The 25,238-nt window shown below is 40.1% G+C and overlaps 1 protein-coding gene across 1 annotated transcript in view; it reads left to right on the top strand.

Annotated features, from left to right (window-relative positions):
• The window catches only part of MEE13 (myosin heavy chain-like protein), an 85,198-nt gene that overhangs the window by 20,838 nt on the left and 39,122 nt on the right, over window positions 1-25,238 (top strand). The window contains exons 3-9 of the mRNA XM_088969874.1: window positions 7,849-7,942; window positions 8,057-8,165; window positions 8,258-8,296; window positions 19,060-19,143; window positions 19,306-19,367; window positions 19,492-19,594; window positions 21,036-21,185. Of these exons, the coding sequence (XP_088826000.1) occupies window positions 7,849-7,942; window positions 8,057-8,165; window positions 8,258-8,296; window positions 19,060-19,143; window positions 19,306-19,367; window positions 19,492-19,594; window positions 21,036-21,185 (641 nt within the window). The remainder of the gene's footprint in view (window positions 1-7,848; window positions 7,943-8,056; window positions 8,166-8,257; window positions 8,297-19,059; window positions 19,144-19,305; window positions 19,368-19,491; window positions 19,595-21,035; window positions 21,186-25,238) is intronic.

Below are 25,238 nucleotides of genomic sequence, written 5' to 3'. Positions count from 1 at the left end.
AGATCTTCTAATCCATCTTATTTGGATAAGCATATTTCTAGAAACTTGTTTGAAGTGCCTGAATTCATTCCTTAGCTGAGTTGATCCAAAAAAATTCATCCTTAGCTGCCAAATTACTCCTTCCTCCTTTTTCAGCCAGCCCAACAACTACTTTTGAATCCCCTTCAATGATTAGTCTCTCAATCCCCATTTCTTTAGCCTTCTTCACCCCATAAACTGTTGCCAATTATTCTGATCTCACTACATCACCTTTCTGAACTGGACCTAAATACAATGCTAGGATGCTTCCATTTTCTTCTCTAATTACCCCACTGATACCCGATGGGCCAGGATTGCCAATACAACTACCATCACATGGGGCGTGACCAGACCTCAGTTATTCTTTGTTTTCTAGGGGATGAAACAGCAATTGAACCCCATGAATTGAGAAAGTCTTCAACTTTAAAATCTGCAAAGAGCTTGAAGGTTTTGACCCAATGAGCCACCCTTTGGGTTATTATCTCTATTACAGCTTCCTTCTTTCCTTCTCTTCAAAGATTTTTAGATTCCTTTCTTCCTGAACTGTCCAAACCACTGCTGCCCTAGTGCATCTCCCCAAAATCCTACCTCTTCTTTTAGAACACGTAAAAGCAGGAGAGATAAATAGTCCCTCCAAGCTATCAGGGGGTCCCATCTACAACCAAAGAGAGAAGAAAACCACTCCCAAATAGAGAGAGCAAAAGGACAGGAAACTAAGAGGTGAAAAACAGTCTCACCAAATAACTTACATAAGAAGCACCAACTTGGGGACAAACACCAGTTTGGTCTTTTCCTCTGAAGCAAATCACAAGTATTACTGACAACCTCTGATCAGTGATAAAGAATTATAAAATATAATGCAAAGCCTTGTTCAGCCAATTGAACTAATTGTTGCTATTTTTTTTTTGATGAATAATAGAAGTTTTATTAATTCAGAAACTGCTTTAGAATTGTAATTTCATAAAACATCCCATGGAGAGGTGTGAGCTACAACCTCTCCCAATAGTACACAAGTAAGCTAGTAATAAAGTACATAAATCACAGCTGAGCCCAAAATAATTCTTCCATATTTGCCCCTTGTTTGGCTAACACATCAGCCATAGCATTTGCTGATCTCCCCACCCACTATATGGAAACCAGCATATTCCTTGTCAGCCAATTAAATTTCTTAATGTTAGAGCTAGCCGAATAAGGGTAGATTAGTCATTTTATTTCTGTTAAGTTATATGTTTATGTGGCAGTTTTAATAGTGACTTCCTATCCCATACTTAAGTGGGGGCAGTTTAGTCTTTGTACTACTAATTAGAGGCTAATCCATATTAAGGGTCGACTGATAGGGTTTATCCTATCATGTTTGACTGTTCTCTTCATCTTCTTCTTTTCTCCTGGTTCGAACTACTGTAGCTACAGAACAAACATTCATCTTTTCTTAGTTCGGCTGAACAGCACAAACATGGTATCAGAGCTAGGTTGGCAGCAGTCGATTACAACTTCCTCAACATATATTTCTCAGTTCTTTTTTTTTTTTTCGTTTTTCTCTGGTGCGAGTAATCTGGGGTAGCAGACTGCGGCACTACCCAGATTCCTGTGGCAACTTCTAGGGTTCAGAGGTTGGACTTCTGTGACAGGGAAAGAGAACAACAGTCGAGTGACCAGAAAGAAAAGTTTTTTTTTTTTTTTTTCGTGTAGAGTGCTGTTACCATGGGTGTGACAACTGTGGTGGTTGAGTAGGTGCAGTGGTGGTGGTTTGAACCCTCTAATGAGTAGTTTCAAGAGGGATTCTTTGTGGTTTTAAATCTGCATGTTAGCAGTACAGTGGTGGTTGAAGTGGCCGAATGCATGCTAAGGCCAGTACTTGGTGATTACAAGTGTGCTTGTGTGGTAGCTAACGAACTGTAGTGCAGTGGTTGGAACTGTTTTTTTTTTGTGTGATGGGCAGAACCAACTTTGTAGACTGGAATGGCTTCGATGGGAGATGTGAGTGGTGACCAGAAATTGAGTGTCATGATTTCCTTTGATTTTTTAAATGTCCAAATGACCTCCATTAAACTTAATGGTGAGAACTATGTACCATGGGCCAAGTCAGTGGAAGTTCTTCTCAAGGCAAAGAGGAAAGTGAAGCATGTGAAGGAAGATAAACCACCTGCTAACTCTTCAGGGTTTGATGACTGGGAACAAGAAGATGCCCAAATCATGACATGGTTATGGAATAGTATGGAACCCAAAATAGGTGCCAACTTTATGTTCTTAGATACAACTAAGGACATATGGGAACATGCCAAGAAGCTTTATTCTGGGCAGGATAATACTACAAGGGTATGTCAGCTCTATTAGGAGTATTTCGATTTGCAGCAAGGGAATAAAACCCTAGAAGAGTACTATGCCATTATGAAGAACCTCAGAAATGAACTCAATGTCTATCATCCTCTCACTCCAGATGTTAAGGTTCAGCAACAACAGAGGGAACAACTAGATGTCACTAGGTTTTTAGTGGGGTTGAAATCAGAATATGAACCAGTTAGGGCCCAAATATTAGGGGGCTCTACTCTTCCTACACTTGAGGAAGTGTTTGCACGACTTCGTAGGATTTATTTGGGGCCTACAGAGAATCCCACACAGTCTGACAGATCAACATTTGTGATAGTCAGAGGAGGTGGACATGGTACTAAAGGGGGAGGACATGCCTCCCGAGGAGGTCGTGACTTAGGGGGAGGCCGTGGTAAAGGAAAAAGTAACTCTACAAGAAAGTGTACCCATTGTAGTAGGGACGAACATTCGGTGAATTTCTCTTATGATTTCCATGGCCCTCCTTCTACATGGGCCAATCATGCAGTAGCTGGTGGGGTTGATGTCAGTGATAACCAACAGGCAGATCTAACTCCTTCCACATCTACATTTGTTTCCGGGAAGGAGATGGTGAGTGTACCGCGTGATGAGTATGAGTGGTTCCTCCAGACTACTTCACAGCATAATACTGCCACCCTTGCCCACTCAGGAATAGCTTGTCTGTCATCCAAACCCTCTCCCTAGATTATTGACTCTGGAGCCTCTGATCACATGACCGGGACTCCAGGTGTGTTCTCTTCCCTCTTTGAAACTTCCACATCTCAAACTGTTACCCTTGCCAACGGTTCCTCTTCTTCCATCTGTGGTGTTGGTAATGTTGACACAACTTCTCTTTCTTTATCATCTGTTCTATATGTCCCTAAGTTTCCATTCAATCTTATGTTTGTTAGTAAATTAACCAAGACTCTTAATTGCTCTATTACATTTTTCCCTTCCTTTTGTGTTTTTCAGGATCTCAAGACGGGGAAGAAGATTGGTGGGGGGCATGAGGCTGGTGGATTGTATTACCTTGACGGTGGTGGATCGTCAGTTGCACTTCAGACTTCACTCACTCCTCTACAGTGGCATTGTCGACTAGGACATCCATCTCTCAAGGCACTCAAGATATTTTTCCCGTCTTTGAGTCATTTGTTGTCTTTACAGTGCGAGTCATGTCAGTATGGGAAACATCGTCGTGTTCCCTTCAGTCCTAGAGTTGAGAGTTGTATGTTGAGTCGTTTTGCTTTGGTCCATTCAGATGTTTGGGGCCCGATTAAAATAGTCTTATAATGGTTACAAGTATTTTGTCACTTTTATTGATGATTGTTCAAGGATGACATGGATTTATTTAATGAAAGAAAAGAGTGAATTATTTTCCATTTTTCAAAAATTCCATGCTGAAATACGTACACAATTTGGTGTTCCAATCAAAGTTCTTCGTTCAGATAACGGTTGTGAATACTTTCTTACTTCCTTTCAACAGTATTTAGAACAACATGGCATCATTCATCAAACTTCATGTGCATCCACTCCTCAACAAAATGGGGTGGCTGAAAGAAAAAATCGTCATCTCCTTGAAACCGCTCGATCTATTCTTCATCATATGAGTGTTCCTAAACGATTTTGGAGTGATGCTGTACTTACTGCGTGTTTTCTTATTAATTGGGTGCCCTCCTTCATTCTTCATGGTCGGTCTCCCTTCTCTATCTTGTTCCCCACCTTGTCTCCCTTTCCATTAACACCTCGTATCTTTGGCTGTGTGTGCTTTGTTCACAATCTGAGTTTTGGAATAGACAAGCTGGATGCACGCTCTATTAAGTGTGTTTTCTTGGCTACTCTCGGACTCAGAAAGAGGGTACAAGTGTTACAATCCCATTACTCGGAAGTGTTATGTTTGTCCTGATGTCACATTTTTTGAGTCTGTCCCCTTCTTCTCGGGACCTGATGTATCCGTGTTTCCACCTTTGCTTCCTCTTCCTCTTCCAGTCAGTGATCCTGTTCCGGGTGTTCTAGTTGGGGTTGACCCTTCACCTCCTCCTGTGCAGCTCCCTACTGAACGACCACCGATCCGACACCTGTATACTCGTCGACAGACACCGGCTTCTCCTCCAGCTTCTACCTTGTTTGCGGATCTTGTTGTTGCTCCTGTCCCTGAACCTTCAGGACTTGATCTTCCCATTGCTTTACGAAAAGGTAAACGTAGTTGTACCCTCCATCCCATTTCCAATTTTGTTTCAGTATCTTGCCTTTCCGCTTCACATCGCTTGTTTGTTTCACTATTGTCATCTATTTCTATACCTAAGAATGTTCGAGAGGCTCTTAGCTCATCTGGGTGGCGGCAGGCATTGGAGGAGGAACTCTCTGCCCTTCAGCATACTCACACGTGGGAGCTCACTACTCTTCCACCTGGTAAGCATGTTGTGGGTTGTAAATGGGTGTATACTGTTAAATACTTGCCAGATGGTAGTGTGGAGCGTTTGAAGGCCAAACTTGTTGCTAAAGGTTATTCACAATTGTATGGAGTGGGCTATATGGAGACCTTCTCTCCAGTGGCTAAGATTGGCTCTGTCCATGTCTTAATTTCCCTGGTAGTTATGTATGATTGGCCCTTGTTTCAACGTGACATTAAAAATTCCTTCCTTCATGGTGACCTTATGGAGGAGGTATATATGGAGCAACCACCTGGGTTTGTTGCTCAAGGGGAGGATGGTAAGGTGTGCAAATTGAAAAAGGCAATTTATGGGTTGAAACAATCGCCTCGTGCTTGGTTTGGGAAGTTTAGTGAAGTGGTGAAGAACTTTGGAATGAAACAATGCCAGGTTGACCACTTGGTGTTTAGCTATGATTCAGAAGCCGGAAAGATTTTATTAGTGATCTATGTGGATGATATTGTCATAACTAGTAGTGACAAATTGGGGATCGATAAACTAGAGGTCTTTCTGCAAAATCATTTTCAAACAAAAGACCTTGGGACATTGAAGTATTTCTTGGGTATAGAAGTTGCTAGATCAAGACAAGGTGTAAACCTGTGCCAAAGAAAATATGTTCTTGATTTGCTGGATGAAACATGACTGTTAGGTGCAAAACCAACTGAAACTCCCATGGAACCAAATGCTAAGTTGAGCAGTGATACAAGGGAAATATTTGATGATCCTGGAAGGTATAGACGACTAGTGGGGAAGCTGAACTATTTGACTATCACGAGACCAGACATCTCCTTTGCAGTCAGTGTGGTGAGCCAATTTATGCTGAACCCTCGGATACCTCACTGGGATGCAGTTCTTAGAATTGTAAGGTACCTGAAGGGAGCTCTAGGCCGTGGGTTGTTGTACAAACCAGGAGTAAAACTTGAAGTAATTGGGTATACAGATGCAGATTGGGCAGGCTCTGTGTTTGATAGAAGATATACTATAGGTTATTGCACATTTCTTGGAGGAAATCTTGTGACATGGAAGAGTAAGAAGCAGACGGTTGCGGCAAGGAGCAGTGTTGAAGCCGAATACAGAGCCATGGTACACACTACATGTGAATTAGTATGGCTGAGGAATCTCCTACAAGAAATCGGGTTCTCCATGGATAGACCTATGAAATTGTACTGTGACAATCAAGCTGCACTCCACATCTCATCCAACCCTGTTTTTCATGAGAGAACAAAGCACAGAGAGATTGATTGCCACTTTGTGAGGGAGAAGGTCCTTACTGGAGAGATAAGCACAGAACATGTGGGCTCAGGTGATTAGTGGGCAGATTTGTTTACAAAAGGCTTAAGCTTAGGGAGAGTGAACTATATATGTAACAAGCTGGTATTATATGACATATATTATCCAGCTTGAGGGGGAGTGTTAGAGCTAGCCGAATAAGGGTAGATTAGTCATTTTATTTCTATTAAGTTATATGCTTATGTGACAGTCTTAATAGTGACTTCCTGTCCCATACTTAAGTGGGGGCAGTTTAGTCTTTGTACTACTAATTAGAGGCTAATCCATATTAAGGGTCGATTGATAGGGTTTATCATATCATGTTTGACTGTTCTCTTCATCTTCTTCTTCTTCTTCTTCTTATTCTTTTCTCCTGGTTCGAACTACTGTAGCTACAGAACAAACATTCCTCTTTTCTCAGTTCGGCTGAACAGCACAAACACTTAATTTCATTCTCGTAACACCATATAGTATCCTCGGGGTTTTTCAGCCAGCCCACCACCACCTTGGATTCCCCTTCAATGATTAATTGCTCTACCCCCAATTGGTTTGCAAATTGCACCCCTTGTACAGCAGCTAATAGCTCTGCCCTAATAGAATTTCCAACTCCTAAAGGACCCGAGTAGAGCAGTACCACCTCTCCAAACTCATTCCTCAGGACGCCCCCCATTCTAGATAACCCTGGATTGCCCAAGCTACTTCCATCGAAGTTCAGTTTTAATGAGCCTTCAGACGGAGGAGACCATCTTGTAAGAGTCTTATTTTTAATGGAAGAACACCAGGCTACTGCTGCCCAGTTTTTCCAAAGGTCATCATATGAGAATTGATGGAAACTTTCCGAAGTCTTCAGCCACAGCATTGTCCTATTCAACACATAGTCCTTCAGTTCCTGCTTTCTCCTTTCCTTCTCTTGAAATATTCCACCATTCCTTTCTTTCCATAAAGTCCAAATCAATGCAGCTCGAGCACATCTCCGCATAATTCTCCCTCTTTTTGTAGGCCAAGGGAAACTAGACCATTCAAAGATCATGCAGATTTCACTGATAAAAAAAAGATCATGCAGATTTCTGTTGGCAAGCTCCAATTACCGCCAAAAAACGAGAGTAGCCAAGCCCATAAATTTGCAGAGAATGGACAAGTAGATGATAACAATCCTCCCTATGAGCTCTACAGAGGGTACACCAGTTGGGAGAAATACAAAGGAAGGGTCTATGCTTTTGTAGGTTATCTAGAGTGTTTACTTTTCCATAATACACTTCCCAACAAAAAGCCATAACGTTTGGGGGAACCGACCTGCACCAAATTTCCTTTGAGGTAAAAGGCTGTTGGACAGAGGAATGAGAAGTGGATTTGAAGTAAGAAGCACAAGTAAAGGTCCCTTTGGGTCTAGGAGCCTACACCCTTTTGTCTGGCTTGGAAGGATCTAAACAAAACCTGATTAAGAAAACAAAGCATGTCAGAGAGGGAGTCAATTTCCTCATCCCTTAATCCCCTACGATAACTGAAATCCCAAGTAGGAGTGATCGGTGTTCTTGAAGATGAGATAAATTTAGACCACCTCTTTTTTTATACAATGAAACAGAAAATAACAAAGGGAAAAGTTCCTTTAGAGGGTTGTTTTCGATCCAATCGTCTTCCCAAAACTGGACAGCATTACCACAGAAAATAACTAACTGTTGCTATTTCCTATATATGCACAAGGCTATGATGCAAAAAGACAAGTAGCACTCCCTAGATGCCATGCACTGCGATTTCATGGCTATAATTCAATAACAATGCTTATCAAAATATTACGTCTATCTTGCAGAGCGTGATGAATTGCGTAAAGATATTGAACAATTGTGCCTGCAGCAAGCTGGACCCAGCTACCTCGTTATTGCTACTAAGATGCATTTTCAAAGGTTTCTGATTTGCTTGTTCATAAGTTTCAGTGTTGTAATCTTTTCAATTTCATCTTTTTTCCCCTTTTGAATGAACCACAAAGCATTTTTATAGTCAAATTAAATCCCTATTAGGACATCTGCCTTGGAGCAGGAGATTGAGAACTTGAAGAAGAAGTTGGCTGCTGCTACAAGAGATAATCTAAACCTTCAAGAGGAGCTATCAGAAGCATATCGTATCAAGGTGAGGTTTTGACTCCATTGTTCACATTATATAAGCCCTTTCCCTATTTCTCTTTTTTGGACATTTCATTTTGTTTGCTTTGCTGTCTTCAGAGCCAGCTAGCAGATTTACATAGTGCAGAGGTCTCAAAGGTAATTGCTTCTCTTTGATTTCTATTAAGTAAAGGTTTGAGTTATCCACAATGCCCTGCACCTTTTCTCCGAAGTAGTGAAAAGTGAATTAGTGCATTTAGTGATTATTTTTTTGACTTCTTTAGTTCTTTATTAGTAAGCAAAATTTTATCATGCTTCATCTTATTTCATCAAATGTTAATATGTGCCAAGGAATACCAAAAATAAAAGCAGAACGTGTGCAATTAGAAAAGTGATCTATTTAGAAACCTATGTTTAGACCCATTCATCTATGTGAAATCTTTTCTAAGTGGCCTCATTTTTCTGGTGGAAAGGAAGCAAAGATGTGTTGGAGCATTGTGTCTTTGCAGCCTGTATTGGATGGAAAGAAGTAGGAAAACTTTTGACAGAAAAAAAATAATGGTAGAAGAATGGTAGCTGATATTGGTTATTTCACTATGGACTTGCTTTAGGCACATTTATGATTTGAGGGTGTTAATTGGGCATCATTTGGAGCAAATGTTGGTCTCTTTTTCATGTTATTGTTGATGATGTTTAGGATACTGAATTTTTGCTTTTGGGGTAATGTATGAGGGTGGCATCTCAATACCTTCTTAGGCTGTGTTTGGGAATGCTTTCCCTTTCTAAATGGGCTTTTAAAGAAGCACTTTTTGAATAAGTGCTTATTTAGATAAACTCATTTGAACATTTGGTGTGATGTTCTAAATGGGCTTGTTCTTTATAAAAGGGCTTCTCCAATGTGTAAGAAGCCCAAAGCCCAAAATTTTTGGTTGTTATTGTCGATGATGTTTAGGATGCTCAATTTTTGTTTTTGGGGTAATGTATGAGGGTGGCATCTCATCACCTTCTTAGGCTGTGTTTGGACTGCTTTCCCTTTCTAAATGGGCTTTTAAAGAAGCACTTTTTGAATAAGTGCTTATTTAGATAAGCGCATTTGAACATCTCATCACCTTCTTAGGCTGTGTTTGGGAATGCTTTCCCTTTCTAAATGGGCTTTTAAAGAAGAACTTTTTGAATAAGTGCTTATTTAGATAAGCACATTTGAACATTTGGTGTGATGTATTAAATGGGCTTGTTCTTTATAAAAGGGCTTCTCCAAAATGTAAGAAGGCAAAAGCCCAAAATTTTTGGCTTTCTAGACAGGATCTTTGATGTGAAAAGTGCTTTTTGGGCTTTATTTTACCAAACGCTAATTCATAATTTTTTGGGTGCTTTTGGCTTATAATAAGTAATAAGCAGTAAGCCCAATAAGTGCTTAATATGACTCTGAAGCACAGCCTTAGATGTACTTTTAATTTGTAAAATTTATCTTTCCCTTGATTATCAAAAAAAAAAAAACTTTCCATTGCTCTACAAAGGTCCAAGTAACCTTGATCATCAATCAAAGTTTAACTTAGTAGTTAAACTTGGAGGGGGGATTCTATAGTAAATGTGACTGGCAGGGCAATGGCGCACTACAATAATATGCCTATTGTCAGGTGAAATTTTGTGTTAGAATTCTAGGGCCTTCATCCTAGAAATGGATCTGTTAGATCAATTTGTTTTCTCATATTTCTTTCTTTTTTGATGGTAAATGCAAATAAGTTTCACTAAGATAAAATGACAGTACAAATTATAAAATAGGGGAAGGGGTGATGATATAACACCCCAACCAGAGGATCAATGTACTTTCAAAAATTCTGGAAGATTGGCAAGTGGAATCATTAGCAGGGATGTTGCAGACACTTCACAATGCCAACTTGAAAAGAAATTAGAGGGGGAAAAGAATTTGGGTGTGTGAAAGTTCAAGAGAAGGAGAGGAATAGTCAGGATTTAAAGGATTGTGTGTTGAATAGGGCAATACGTTTGTTAAAGACCATGGAACCATTCCATCAATTTTCCTTTACAGATTTATGGAGAAATTGGTTAGCAGTGCAAGGTGTTCATCCAGTAAGGCTAGGGAAACTACAAGATGAATCCCACTGCATGAAAGCTCACTGAAGCTGAATTTTGATGGGAGCAGCCAAGGTAATCCAGGACGCTCTGGAATGGGGGGCGTGTTGGGAAACGAGCTTGGAGAGATTGTACTCCTCTACTCAGTGAAGGGAGGAGAGATCCATCGTATGGACACCCGAATCTTGCGGAATAGAATGGGCGAATTTAAAAAATTTCTCTCCATCCTACTGGGAATCGTATTCCCTGTTTTAGGAAAATCATATTTTTCAAGGATCAATCTTGAACCAAGAAACGAACCAGATCTGAACAAAAGCAGTAGGAGAGGGATATACCTGATACAGAGAAATAGTATCTCCCAATGGAGGTGTTCACGCCCAAGGAAGGAACCAAAGACTGCTCCCACTGAAGATGGCGCAGTGCAGGATGGAGCAGAATCCGTAGCGTTCTTCAAAAAGAACTAGATCCTTCGCAAGTATCAGCTGGACGGTACGTGAGCACTTTTCCAATCAGCCCTTTCACAAAGGACTGATATCAAGATCCAATCTTGATCACTCCTATTGACAAGAGGAGATCGAACTGGCAGATATGGCGGCGACAGGAAGGAGGCGGCAAGAGAGATTCAGCGCAGTGATGCTGAATACTCTCTTCTGTGATTTCAGCTCTGAAGACAATGTGAATATCTGAATATCTTCTAAAGGCTGCCGCCCCCTCCTCCTTTTATAACCTTAAAGGGATCAGCTCCTAATCCCATTCGGAGTTGCTGATCCAAATCATATTTGGATCAGAATTCCCTTTAAGTGATAAGAGTAAACCCTTATCTTATCTGCAGATTAGATCAGCCCCCTCCTAATCCTATTAGGAGGTTTCTAGATCTGAATGTGATTCAGATCTGGACTCTCTGAGTGGATAGGGTTAAGACCCAATCCTATCTGCTAATCTAATATCAGAATTCGCCCCTCATTTAACTGATCTAATCAGCCCAGTTCGAAATGGGCTTTAGGCCCAAAAGGGTTATGCGCTCACTTAGCCTTCCAAACTGCTGCCCAGTTGGGCTTCCTTGTATGGCGTGGGACCCAAACATTGATCTACACATCAGCCACATGGGTTCGGCCCAACGTTTGTTACAAGGCCTGGCCGAATACACTGTTATGGACAATGCACCCCCTGAAACCCATCACATGGGCTCTATGGGCCCAACACTTACCCTAAGTGGTCCCTGGGCCAAGCCACCTTGTAACACCCAGGGACTAGGGGTGTTCACGGGTCGGGTTGGGTCGGTTTCATGGGATTTTCCCAACCGACCCGACCTAGTCGGCTTACCAGAGGTGGGAATCGAAACCGACCCACTGATAGGCCAAACCGACCTGGTCGGTTTGAGTCGGGTTGGGTCGGTTTCGGTTTTGCTCCTGTACAAAGCCGAATAAACTTTGAATTAGTTGAGAACTTGAGTTGAGGACTTGAGTTGAGGACTTGAGTTGAGGGGGGCAGACCAACCAAGTTAAGTTAGAGAATAGAAGATTTTAAGAGAAGACAAAAGTGGAATTAGAAGACTAGTAGGAAACTAGGAATTTTAATTGTAATTGCCTAATGGACCTTCTAGTTCTAGTAGGGATTCTAATTGTACTTGCCTAATCTAGGTAAAAAACTAAAAATGGACACCTAATTAATTGAATTCTAATTGTAATTGCCTAATCTAGGTAAAAAACTAAAAAAGGACACCTAATTAATTGAATTCTAATTGTAATTGCCTAATGGGCCCTCTATTTCTAGTAGAAGTCTAGAAGACTAGTATGAATTAGGAAACTATTCAAACTAGGAAGTAGGAACTACCAAACTAGTAGAAGAAAGACTAGTTCGGTTCGGGTCGGGTTAGTTTCGGTTTTCTTATGTGAAAACCGAAACCGACCCGAGATATCGGTTTTTGTATGTGCCCAACCCGAAACCGATCAACACGAATGTAAACCCGGCTGACTCGGGTTGGGTCGGTCCGGGTTTGTTGGTTTGGTTGGGTTGGGCATTCTTATGAACAGCCCTACCAGGGACTGTGGGAAGATGCAAGATTAGCCCATCAGGTATTACCCTCAATGGTCTTACACTTAACCTCTCAGCCCATAATGATCAAACACTACCCGACAAGAGAGGACCTCTCCCTCGGCTGCAAGGAACATTGTTGCACTCTCTACTCACATGGATCCCGGGAATTAAATCCTTTTGCAAATGTTTGGAAACCATAATATATATACTTTTATATTATAAAATATATTTTGCAAAACAAATCTCAACGATTGAAATCGGCTGCCGACAGTCTTGGTTTCCATCAGAGAGAGTGCATCCTCGATCATTACCTTTGTCCGACAAAGGGGCTGATCCTGTCACTATGATCACCCACTCAGATGAATTCTCAGACTGTCCCAACATACCCAGGTTTTGACCCCTGCTAAGGATCTCACTGGTTGGCATATCAAAGACAGCCCAATCCGACATCTAGTGCAGTATCATAATCGAATCTATGGGTCAGGTGTAACTTTCTAGTTTTGCTCATCAATCTCCAAGGTCCAGGGCAATACTGGAAATCTGGTCCGGTTCAAAGATTCAATTAATCCTACACTGCATGTGCCTTGGGTTTCACCCTGGCGGCTGAGACAGGCCACCCCAACATTTGGCAGCACACCAGTGTCAGCCTTGGTAGGATAAATCTCCCCAGACTTATCCAACGACTGTGAACATTCTAAACTAACACGAGTCTCATAAGTGTCCAATTTAAGGGTATTACACAGAAACACACCACAGGAACATGAATCAAATATGTACTTTATTCATTTACAATAAATTCATAATGTACATTATTCTGATTGGAGCTAAGGGCATACAACTGTCTAACACTCAGGTCTTTTGGGATTTAGGGGTTCAGTCAGGGCAGAATTACTAGCATCCTACAAGGAGTGCAATTTGCAAATCAACTGGGTGTAGGGCAGCTACTGATTGAAGGGGACTCCAAAGAGGGAAGTCTTGTTTTGGGCTCAGCTGTAATGCTTGTTCTTTCTTCTTTCTAATTTCCTTGTAATCAGTTGGGAGAGGCTGCAGCTCGTGCCTCACCAAGGGCTATTGTATGAGCTTAAAGCAATTGGACTTCAAAAAGTGAAGCAATTGGACCACAGGAACATAATTATAGAAGGGGATTTGAGGGTTGTAATAGGCTGGCTGCGAACAGGGCAAGAAGGATTGTGGAAGTAAAAACATATGTTGAGGGAAACTAGAACTCCAATGCAAGAATTGGGGGCTAAGGCTTTTTGGGTGCATAAGTCTAACTGTTTAGCAGATGGTTAAAAATTGTGGACCATTTTCATCAGTTTTCCTTTGCTGATTTTTGGAGAAACTGGAGGGAGATGGCAAATAGCAGTTCTCAGAAGGTTAGAACACATTTAGATTGGACACCACCTCCAGAAGAGTGCTTAAAACTGAATTTTGATGGAAGCAGTCAAGGAATCCAGGCCGGTCCGGTGTAGGTGGGGTGGTGAGGAACAAGGATGGGAACATCTTGGCACTTTTCTCAGGACCTGGTGGGGGAAGGAGAGTCTGCTAGGGCAGAACTGCTTGCTGCATTACAAGGAATTCAGATTGCTCACCAGTTTAGCATAGTAAATTTGATAATAGAAGGAGATTCCAAGGTGGTGTGGTGGTGGGATGGCTACAAAACCCGGATTCTGTTCCTTGGTACTACAGAGATGAAATTAAAAATTAAAATGGTGTATGAGGGACATGAATGTATGCATACACGGTCAGAAGATCAGCAAATTCTTTAGCTGATTGTCTTGCTAAACAAGGGACAAGCAGGGATACTCTATATTGGGCTCAGCTGTAATATGCTTTTAATCTGTTTCTTTTCTTCTAAATTTGGGGTAGGTCACAACTCGTGCCTCTCAAAGGGATGCTTGTACTGATTTAAGCTCTTGATATCACTAAATTATTAATCATTTATCAAAAAAAACAAGGGGCAACAAAAGAACAGATTTTTTGGGGTTATGTATCCTGATGTGACCAAAGGGTTTCACGGGTGGTTAGCTGAGGCTAGCTGCTGATCTCATCATCGTAATCTGTGTATGTTATGATTAATTAATAAAAGTTTTGTTTATTAATGATAATAAAAAAGAAGATTAAAGGAATGTTCTTGTAATGGCTGGCCTTACATTGCTTGTTCAGAGGAAGATCTTGCAACTCCTTTTTTAATTCAGGTTTTTTTTTATTCTGTAACTAGATTACTGATTACAGTGATACTTTTTATAAATTCCCCAATGTACAGTCTCTTGTTGAACTTGAGTGTTGTTATTTTTTCTCTCTAATACAATGCTTTAAAAAAGTTCTGGGTTCATTTGTAACTCATGTTTTCCCACATCATGTGGTCATGAAACCTTTAATTATTTTTCATTTTCCATAAAAAATTCTTCTATTCCTTCTTTTTTTGGTCAATAATAGGAAGCATTTCCTTAAAATAAGAGATTAGAATACATATTAGGGGAGATAAAACATCTTAGCTCTCCTAGTTTTCAGAATAAGCAATCAAGGAGAGAAAAACAGTTACAAATGAGCCGAGAAAATAACATCCCTTTGCACCCCTTGCCTAGCTAATCCATTGGCAAATGAATTGGCACTTCTCTTTACCCAAATACACTTTACATCAATGTCCTTAGTCAGCCACTTAAACTTCCTCTTCTCATTGTTGTAGTTCCAAAGCCCAATCTTGTCTTCCTTTAACCAGCCCACTACCATCTCAGAATCACCTTCTATGACCAGCTTATTGATATTCAGGTCCCTTGCTCTTTGTACCCCTTCCATGATTGCCATTACCTCGGCCCTAAGGGAGTCTCCTACTCCAATTGGGGCCAGAAAACATGGCTATTATCTTCTCTTGTTCATTCCTTAACACTCCCCCAATGCCAGATGGCCCTGGATTTCCCAAACTGCTACCATCGAAATTCAGTTTGATGAAACCATGAGGGGGGGGGGGATTCCATGATGGACTTGAAGTCAACTTAAATGGGACTGACTTCGCAACTTCCTTCCAATTTCCTAGCAGATCATTCACTGAGAAGTCTGTGAGCAACTGCAAAGATTTCAGCCAGTGTATTGCCCTTATGTGGATCTTCTATGACACTTTATAGACTTCTCTCCTTATCAGAAAAAAATCTTAAGTTTCTTTCCTCCCAAATAGACCAGCATACAGCATCCCTAACACATCTCAACATAACCTTTCATCTTTTTGTTGGCCAGCTGAAGGAAGAAGAAGTAAATAGGCTTTGCACATTCAGAAGGGAATTCCAACTGCACCCAAATAAAGAAGTGAACCATTCCCAAATACTTTTTGCAAATTGACAGGAAATTAATAAGCGGTAACTGGACTCACCATCAGCCTTATAGAGAGCACACCAATGAGGAGATAAACGCCTATTAGGTCTCTTTCTTTGAAGCAAATCACCTGTGATTCTTTCTAGAAACGCTTCCCAACAGAAACTCTCAACATTTGGATGTGATTCTTTCTAGAAACGCTTCCCAACAGAAACTCTCAACATTTGGAGGAATAAGCTGACACCAGACTTCCTTAACAGGGAAAGACAAACCAGAAATGTCAACTGGTTGAGTAAGTGTCTTAAAAAAGGAGGCACAAGTGAAGGATCCTGCGGGAGATGGGGTCCAAATTCTACTATCTAACTGTGAGAGGTCTAGACAAATCCCATCAAGGATGCCCAAGAGAGCCATAATACTGTCCAACTCTGTGTCTTTAATAGCTCTTCTTAAACTCAAGTTCCACTCATAGCCTGAAATCGATTTAGAAGGCACAAGAAAAGTAGAAATAGGTTCATTTTTAAAAGAAGAAATAGCAAATAAAGTTGGAAATTGGTCTTTCAAAGGAGAATCTCCAACCCAAACCTGTTCCTTAAATTTGATGATGTTACGTGAATGTAAATCATACCTGATCCAGGGAGAGAACAGAGGCAAGATAGCCCGAATTGCTTTCCAAGGTGAAGCTCTTGTGCTCCTAGCTAGAGTCCCAACATCCAGCCATTATCCACAAGCCCATGGATACTAGCTACAATCTTAGCCCACAATTTCTCTTTCTCAATGGGGAATCTCCACAACCATTTCCTCCCTAAGAGAGCCAAGTTCCTCTTCCTGATATTCCCAATGCCAAGACCACCATACTTCTTACCTCTATTCACTACCTCCCTCCAACCCTATGGTCTTTTTTCTCCTCCCCCGGTTCCCATAAAAAGTCTTTCATTAGCTTTTCCAACTTACTAGCCACTACAATTGGGATCTTGAAAACCGACAGATAATAAACAGGCAAGTTAGCAAGTGTAGACCTAATTAGGGTGATTATTCCTCCAAGAGATAAGTAATTCTTCTTCCAAGAGGCAAGTCTCTTCTCAACTCTCTCCACTACTGGGTCCCAAAAGCTTTCTTTCTAAGGATTGTCCTCTAGAAGCAAATTTAGGCAATTCAAAGGCCAATCAGGCACTACACACTTCATAATGTCTGCATATTCAAGTATCTCCCTTTCCTTCATATTGACTCCCACTATACAACTTTTCTCAAAGTTAACTTTCAAGTTTCAAATTAGACAATTGCTCAAAAAGTTGTATAATAAGCTTCAAATTCCTAACCCAATTCCAATCCCCTCCTTCACATAAAATCGTATCATCTACAAATTTCATGTAAGGGGTATGTCCTCCCTACCTACCATCCACCCTCTTATTAAATTCCTAGAATTTGCTCTAGAGATCAAACTCCCCAGGCCCTCCACAATCGAAGTAAACAGGAAAGGAGAAAGGGGGTCTCCTTGTCTTATACCTCTTGAATTTGGAAAAAAATCTACCCTGTCCCATTAACTAGAATCGAGTAGTGGCAGGTCCAAACACACCCCAACACCCATTTGCACTATTTATCTTCAAACCCAAAGCTTATCGTCACCTCCAACAAAAAGGACCAATCTACCAGGTCATAAGCTTTTTCAAGATCTAATTTGCAGACCAACCCCTTTTTTTCTGATTTCTTAAGGTCCTCCACACTCATTAGCTATAAGAATCTGATCAGTTATCTGCCTTTCCCTCACAAAAGCTCCTTTGTTGTGAGCTATAATAAAAGGGAGCACCTGTCTAATCCTTAAAGACAACACCTTCGCAATAATCTTGTACAAACTATTCACCAAGCTGATTGGTCTATAGTCTCTCGGGTGATTAGATTCTCTCTTCTTGGGAATCAAAGCTAAGAAAGTGGAGATCAGTCCTGGGTTAATCACTCCTCTTTTGTGAAACTCTTCAAACATTGACATTAAGTCCTTCAAAATCTCCCAACAATCATGATAAAAAACCATCACAAAACCATTTGGACATGGTGCTTTTGATCTATCCATAGAAAACACCACTTCTTCCAACTCAAACCTTCTCTCCAACCACTCCTTATCCTCTACCCTTAACCTTGGCCATTCCAAAGCTTCAATCCATACCCTCTCACTTAGGGAACTTGTAAAGATAGATTTAAAATGATTCACAAAAGCCCCAACAATCTCATTTTGATGGGATAAGGTTGACCTCAACTTCTAATTTGGAGATGAAAATTTTTCTCCTTCTGCCATTTGCTACAACATGAAAGAACTTAGTATTCCTATTTCCCTCCTTTAGCCATTTACATCTAGACTTATGTTGCTAATTAATTTCCTCCTTGTGTAAGCAATCCTCCATCCGTTTTCTCAATCTCCACCTTTGCTCCTTATCCCCCTCTTCAAGACACCCCCTTAATTCTTTCAAGTCTACATCCTCCAACTGATGAATCACATTTTGCTTCCTTTCTTCAAGTTTTCCGAACTCTATGAGGTTCCATTCCTTAATTTTGTTCTTTAGGTATTGAAGTTCCTTATGGAACCTCATACCCTTCCAGTTCATTGTTGGATTGCTTTGCAATCACCAATCTCTAACTTTCTTAATAAACCCAGGATGGTGCAGCTACATGTTTTAAAATCTGAGTGGAGCAGGCCCAGCATTTTCCAACTTTTCTTTACTAATCATGATAGTCCAATGATCACAAGCCACCTTTGTGAGGGCTCTCAAAGTCAAGCTCTCCCAATGTTCTTCCTAGTCAGCTGAAAAAAGGAATATATCCAGCTTGGAGAAAATGGGGTTCACTTGGAGATTAGACCAGGTAAAGTTACTATGAGCCAAAGGGATCTCTTTCAGTTCGAAGGCATGTACAAGCCGATTGAAATTCCTCATGCTTGTGGTCACCCTCTGTCTAGGACTATTTGTTTCTTTCAAGAATCTGATTACATTGAAATCACCTCCTAGACACAAAGGTCCTTCCCACAAACCCCTAATGTCACCCAACTCTGCCCACAGTTTCCTCCTCTCCCTGTAATCATTAGGGCCGTAAACATTTGTTAAAGCCCATTCAAAACCATCCTCCACCTGCTTAAATTTCAGAGACACTGAGAACTGGCCTATTAGCTATTCCAATCCTTCTAACACATCACTTTTCCACATAATCACTATGCCTCCAGCAGACCCCCAAGAAGGTGCAGCTGCCCAACTAATTCCTTCTTTCAAAATGCTCAACATACAAAAGGAAAGCAGCTCAAAAAAAAATTTAATTATTTCATGTGGATGTGTAGTGTTAAATTATGGTTCTTTACTTAACACCTAAGATATCTGACTCAATAGATTTTCTAGTTCATGGTATTTGATGGAGAAATTATGTTTCCATTCATTGTTAGCCTTTCATTAAGCTTCAGTTAAGTAGTTTGCCCATAGTCAGTTATTGGTTTCATCCTTTCATTTCAGAATATGGAAGCAGAAAAGCAGGTTAAATTTTTTCAAGGTTGTGTTGCTGCTGCATTTGCTGAGAGGGACCATTCTCTGGTGGAGGTATAACACTTTTATGTAATTTCTATGTATTACGTAATAGAGCCCATGGTGTTTATGAGTGTAACTTATAAGTACTTATATTACATTTAAAATAAAAGAAGTGATGAATCCATGCACTCATTTCATGAAAGGTTATAGAAGCTTTCTTGTGGTCTATGATAGGCTGAGAAGGCTAAGGAAAACGAGGAGCTTATGTCACAGAAATTAAATGATTTCCAGAGAAGGTTGTTTGACAGCATTGCAACTCTTTTCTTGTCAATTTGATTCCTGCTTTGATGTCTATAAGAGTGAAAAGACATGTCCATTGTGAAGTATCTGATTTTTCTTGTGAATTTGTACTTGTGGCAGGTTAGAGGAGCTTACTTCAGAATGCCTTGAAGAAAGAAAACTTAGTTCTACATTACAGGTGGATTTAGCAATGCTAAAGGACCAGAATGAAAATTTCAAAAAGGTACATGCATGAATCCATCTTATACTTAATGATTTATCTTTCCAAAATTCTCATTTATTTTAATATATATACCTATATATTTAAACATTCATAATTATATGGGTCTTGGCTAATTTGTTTCTACTTCTAATCACTGTAAGTGTAAATTATGTTTCTACTTCCAATTGGATGCTTTAAGTTCTAACAATCAATTTATGTTACTCTGTATTTATAACTCTTTGTTTGAATTCATCTTTAAGTCATGAAATTGCATCTCTTTTTCCTATTGCATGTGCTTTTTTTTGGTTAAATTTTTTGTGGTATTCTTATCAAGACCTGGCATGTAACGTAACCATGACTATCACAAACTGGAAGCCTGTTATGACTTATGACTATATTCTTTCGTGGTATATTGGTTGCAGATTTATTTTCACTCCCCTCACTCACTGTTAGTTAATGTTACATATTAGTTGTTTCCAGAACTAGTGCCATTCCAAGATAAACATTACAGGAAACAAAAACCACAAAAACCAGCTCCTTTGCCTCCACCTCAAAGGGGTCCATCTTCCCTCTGCAATGGCTCAAGAATATTGAATTCCAAAGCACCTAAAAATTACAAAATTTCCATTTGATGAGGAATTGGGAGAAGACTGGTTTCTTTCTCCATGGATTCTTCCCTTGCTTTCATGCCTACATCACCCTTTCTTAGGAAGGGCTTAGATCTTTTTTTTTTTTTTTTTTTTTTTTTATCAATAACAAAAGCAATTTCATTAATAATGAACAATTAAGTACAAAGAAGGGAGGGAAAAGCTCTCTTAGCCCTCCCCAAGGAAGATCCAAATTACAACATAGCCCAAAAGAAATTGTTCCTTCCACCCCTTGTTTAGTAAGTGTGTCAGCAAATGCATTGGCTTCTCTTCTCACTCAATTAAAAGTCACCTCCACCCCCCGTAATAACCTCATAACTTTCCTTTTCTCATAGATGTAGCACCACCATCCATCTTCCTCATCCTTTCAAATCCAATTTATCACCAGCTTTGAGTCTCCTTCAATTGACAACTTTTGGATATTCAATTCCTTGAATCCCTTCCAAGACTGCCAGAATTTCAGCCTCAATGAATCACATACTCCAATTGGGCCTGAATAGATCACAATGATTTTTCACTCCTCATTTCTAAAGACTCCTCCAATGCTAGGAAGGGCTCAGAACTCCCAAAGCACTTGTATGAAAATGTATTCACTTTATTGTAGCAAAGAAGGAAAAGATGAGGTCAGTTGTGTAAATCTTCTTTTTCTTACATTACCTTCTCATTATTATTTCAGATATAATGTAGCTGATTTAGTATAGACACCAATTAATGAGATCCTTTATCTTCCTGAAGGACCTGAACTTTTTTTTCTGATATGTTCATGCTGAGCATCCATCTTCTGTAAGTTATTGTGGACTAATTTATGTTTTCAGGTTATTAATAAGTTCTATGAGATCAGAGAAAGCACTTTGGGTGGCTATGAGGATAGGAATTGGGATGACAAATGTGCTTGTCTTTTACAAGATCCTACAGAAATGTGGAGTTTTGATGATAGTAGGATAGCTTCCACCTCTAAATATATCGTGAGTTTGGAAACCTATTGTCTTTGCTTTATCTTATTATAGTCTTTCACTTCTTGGTGTTGTGTTTTATAAGAACCCAGCTTATAATTTTTCTACATCTAAATCCTTGTAAAGTTTTAAACAGTGTAGAATTATACACTTTCAAAATTGATAGGGTGTGCAATGTGGTATTTGTTGAATCAAATGCATTTGGTGACCAGATATGTTTAAAACCTCTGAAGCAATTGAAACTTAATAACTTAAAATTCACAAGATCAGTAAATCATGGATATGGCATTTTTTTATAATTAAATTTCTAGAGAGATCTTACAGAATATTAGTTCCAAATTCTTTGGTATTAATTGTAGTTAGTTATTGTTGGCTCAAGGATATGAAGACAGTTCATTTGTAGTGTTCTTCCATGCTTTTCAAAGGAGCCACTGAACTTGGTTTTGATGGCTGTGTAGACATTAAAATTTTCATGGGATTTAAAGGCCCTGTCCCATAAGCTCAAATTCACAAATGGACCTTAGTATGATTCATTTTTATTTGGGACCCACCCTAGAAATCCATTGGCACTGAAAGGGGGCCCACATGGGACCTTAGTACGATTCAAATTTCAAGTCTCTAATGGATTATGGAATTAAATCCAACTAATCAATGATGGAAAAAGAGAATAATTGATGTGATATTATTTTCTCCATAAATGGAAAATTGCCAACATTCTCCTCCCTACAAAAGGTAACTAGAACTAATCAAATCTCCAATCAACTAAGACATATCTCACATTTAGTTAATGATTGACAAGAGAATATTTGATGAAATGTTATTCTCCCTATAAATGGTAATTGGCCAACACCCTATTCTCTAGAAGATGCAACAAGGGCTAATAAAATCTCCAATCAAGGGCATGAAAAGGTTGGACCATACAATCTATAAATGCATGCTCCTGTCAAGAGGTAGGGGACTTTTGCATGGTTCAAAGTATTGATATGCTCGGAGTTTCAAATAGCCAAAAATACTTGGAAAAATAACCAAGGTTCAAGGATTGAGTCAAGACATCTCTAAGAGGGGTATTAACCTCTAAAGCTGGCCATATGTCCTAATTCCCTCAATTTAGTGTATCAGTAACCCAAAGATATGGTGTGATATGCCCAATATGGGGTGTATGGTATTGATACTTTGAACCTTGGACTTTGGTCAGAAGACTTGGTGAAGGAAAAAAGGCTTTTGGCCAAGAGAGAAATACACATCATTCTCTCAAGAAAATCTACAAAACTCTTTGGAGTTTTACAAGGTTCTTCTTTTGATCAAGCTTTCTAAGCCCACTTAAAGGAAGTAAGATCCATCATTCTCTGAAGTATGATAACATGTTATCCAATCTCAACTTCAATCCACAGTAAAAATCTTCAAGTTGCAAGAAGCACACCTTAAAGAGAGAATTGTCGTGGTACATTTTGGTCTGATTTGGCATAGTGATTGTATTCTTGCAAAGCACATGCCCCTCCTTTATGGCCTCAATTCTTTTCTCCTTTGAGATTGTGAAAGTGGAGGTTGAGGGTGGTTCTTATGTGATAATGGATGAATTACTGGAATTCCATTGAACTTGAACCCAAGGTTGATATGAGTTGAAAAACAGTCCACTTGATGTATGGAACTGTTTGAGATTAGATGCAAACCAGAAAATAAACAAACAAGAGAGGAAGAGAAGAGAGAACTGGCGGCAATGAGTGTTAGAGAGTAAGAGGTTCGAACATAACTTCTCTCTAACACTCTAAACATCTTATTAAGAAGTTAATCTTTGACAAATTACAGAGAGGCCCTTGACTGGGCAGGAAAATACAAAAAACAGAACATTACAGAGTATGGGCCCAAAACAAGGCCCATAACAGAGAGAAACATAACATAACATGAAATGACAGTCTATGGGCCATTCGGCCCATCTCCTCTACACTCCCCCTCAAGCTGAGCATAGATGTTAATCATGCCCAGCTTGCCAGTGTCATGTTGAAGCCTTGCCTTGGAAATGCCCTTGGTGAGGAAATCTACCAATTGTCCTTCAGAAGTAATGAATGGAAGACACACTTCACCGGAGGAGACACTTTCTCGAATAAAGTGTCTATCATTCTCAATATGTTTGGTTCTATCATGTTGTACCGGGTTGTGAGCAATGTTGATGGCAGCCTGCTTATCACAGTACAACATCATGGGTTTGTCATGATCAATCCCAAGTTCTTCCATTAAGGACCTTAGCCACAACAATTCTGAGACTCCATGTGCCATGGCTCTATATTCTGCTTCTGCGGAGGATCGGGCCACAACTGATTGTTTCTTACTCCTCCAAGAGACAACATTACCAGCCACCAGACTACAATACCCTGAAGTAGATCTTCTATCATCAATATTTCCAGCCCAATCAACATTAATATAGGCTTCAAGTTTCAGATGACCATGCTTGGTAAATAGAATTCCTTTTCCTGGAGAGCCTTTCAAATAGCACAAAATCTGTTCTGCTGCTGCCATATGGGTATCTCTAGGAGCATGCATGAACTGGCTAATGCAACTGACAGCATACGCAATATCTGGCCTAGTCATGCATAGGTACAGAAGCTTCCCAAGAAGTCTCTGAAAGACCCCTTTGTCTTCCAACAAAGTTCCATCTGAAGCTGAAAGTTTGTGACTCATATCAATAGGAGTTGCAGCTGGTATTGCACCCATTTTTCCAGTTTCAGACAACAAATCAAGGACATATTTCCTCTGGGAAATAAGAATCCCATCCTTGGATCTGGCAACTTCTATGCCAAGGAAGTATCTCAACTCCCCCAGATCCTTAATCTCAAATTTTGTACGGAGGAAAGACTTAAGGGCCAGAATGCTTGAGGCATCATCACTAGTCACTATAATGTCATCAACATACACAATGAGATACACTGCTAGAGATCCACTTTTCTTCACAAAAAGAGTATGATCTGACTTTGTCTGAACATAGCCGAATTTAACAAGTGCAGCTCTAAATCTCTCAAACCAGGCTCTAGGAGATTGTTTGAGGCCATAAAGAGATTTCTTCAGTTTACATACCTTTCCTTGCATATCTTTCCCATACATTCCTGGAGGAAGACATATGTAGACCTCCTCATGTAAGTCACCATTCAGAAATGCATTCTTTACATCTAACTGATAGAGAGGCCAATCAAAGTGAGCTGCCAGGGATAAAAGAACCCTTACAGATGTCATCTTAGCAACAGGGGCAAAAGTCTCCAGGTAGTCAATCCCATATGTCTGTGTGTAGCCTTTTGCAACAAGTCTGGCCTTGTACTTCTCAATAGTCCCATCAGCCCTGTATTTAAGGGTAAAAACCCACTTGCACCCAACTGGATCCTTCCCTTCAGGCAAATCCACCACCTCCCAAGTACCATTTTCATGTAGAGCATCCATTTCAGTATGCATGGCATCTCTTCATTATGGAATCCCAAGAGCTTCTGATACAGACCTAGGAATGGGGTTAGAAGCAACTGAAGAGAGGTAGGCATAGTATGAAGGAGAAAGTAGGTCATAAGAAAGGTGTTTGGAAATGCAGTGTGTAGTACATTTCCGCTTTCCTTTCCTAACAGCAATGGGGACATCAAGATCTGGGAAGGATGATTCCAAGGGAGCTGAAGCAGTACTTGTTATCTCATCTGTGATTGGGAATGTATGAGCTTCATCTGTTGTAAGGGAAACTACTTGCTCATTCCTGGATCTCTGCCTTTGATACACTTTGGGATTATGGGTAGGACGAGGAGGTAAAGAAATAGTGGCACTAGGACAAGAGGAATGAAGTGGCTGATCCTCCTTTGATTCATTTGGTGAGGATACATGTTTGTCAAGAGACTCAACTAGGACAGGAAGAGGAAGAGCAAAGACTTGTGGCAGACTCTCCCCCTGTTGACAATGTCCTTCTTGAGAGGAACCATAAAAAGGAGAAAGTTCATCAAAGGTAACATCCATAGAGACATGTCGGGTGCCAGTCTTTGGATCAAAACAACAATAACCCTTTTGTGTGGGGGAGTAACCAAGGAAGATGCATTTGTGGGC

The sequence above is a fragment of the Nelumbo lutea genome, chromosome 1 (assembly GCF_056320005.1).
Source record: "Nelumbo lutea isolate HS-2025 chromosome 1, American lotus-T2T, whole genome shotgun sequence".
NCBI classification, from domain to species: domain Eukaryota; kingdom Viridiplantae; phylum Streptophyta; class Magnoliopsida; order Proteales; family Nelumbonaceae; genus Nelumbo; species Nelumbo lutea.
The sequence above is the reverse complement of the archived record's forward strand: the minus strand, read 5'-3'. Positions and strand labels throughout refer to the sequence as shown.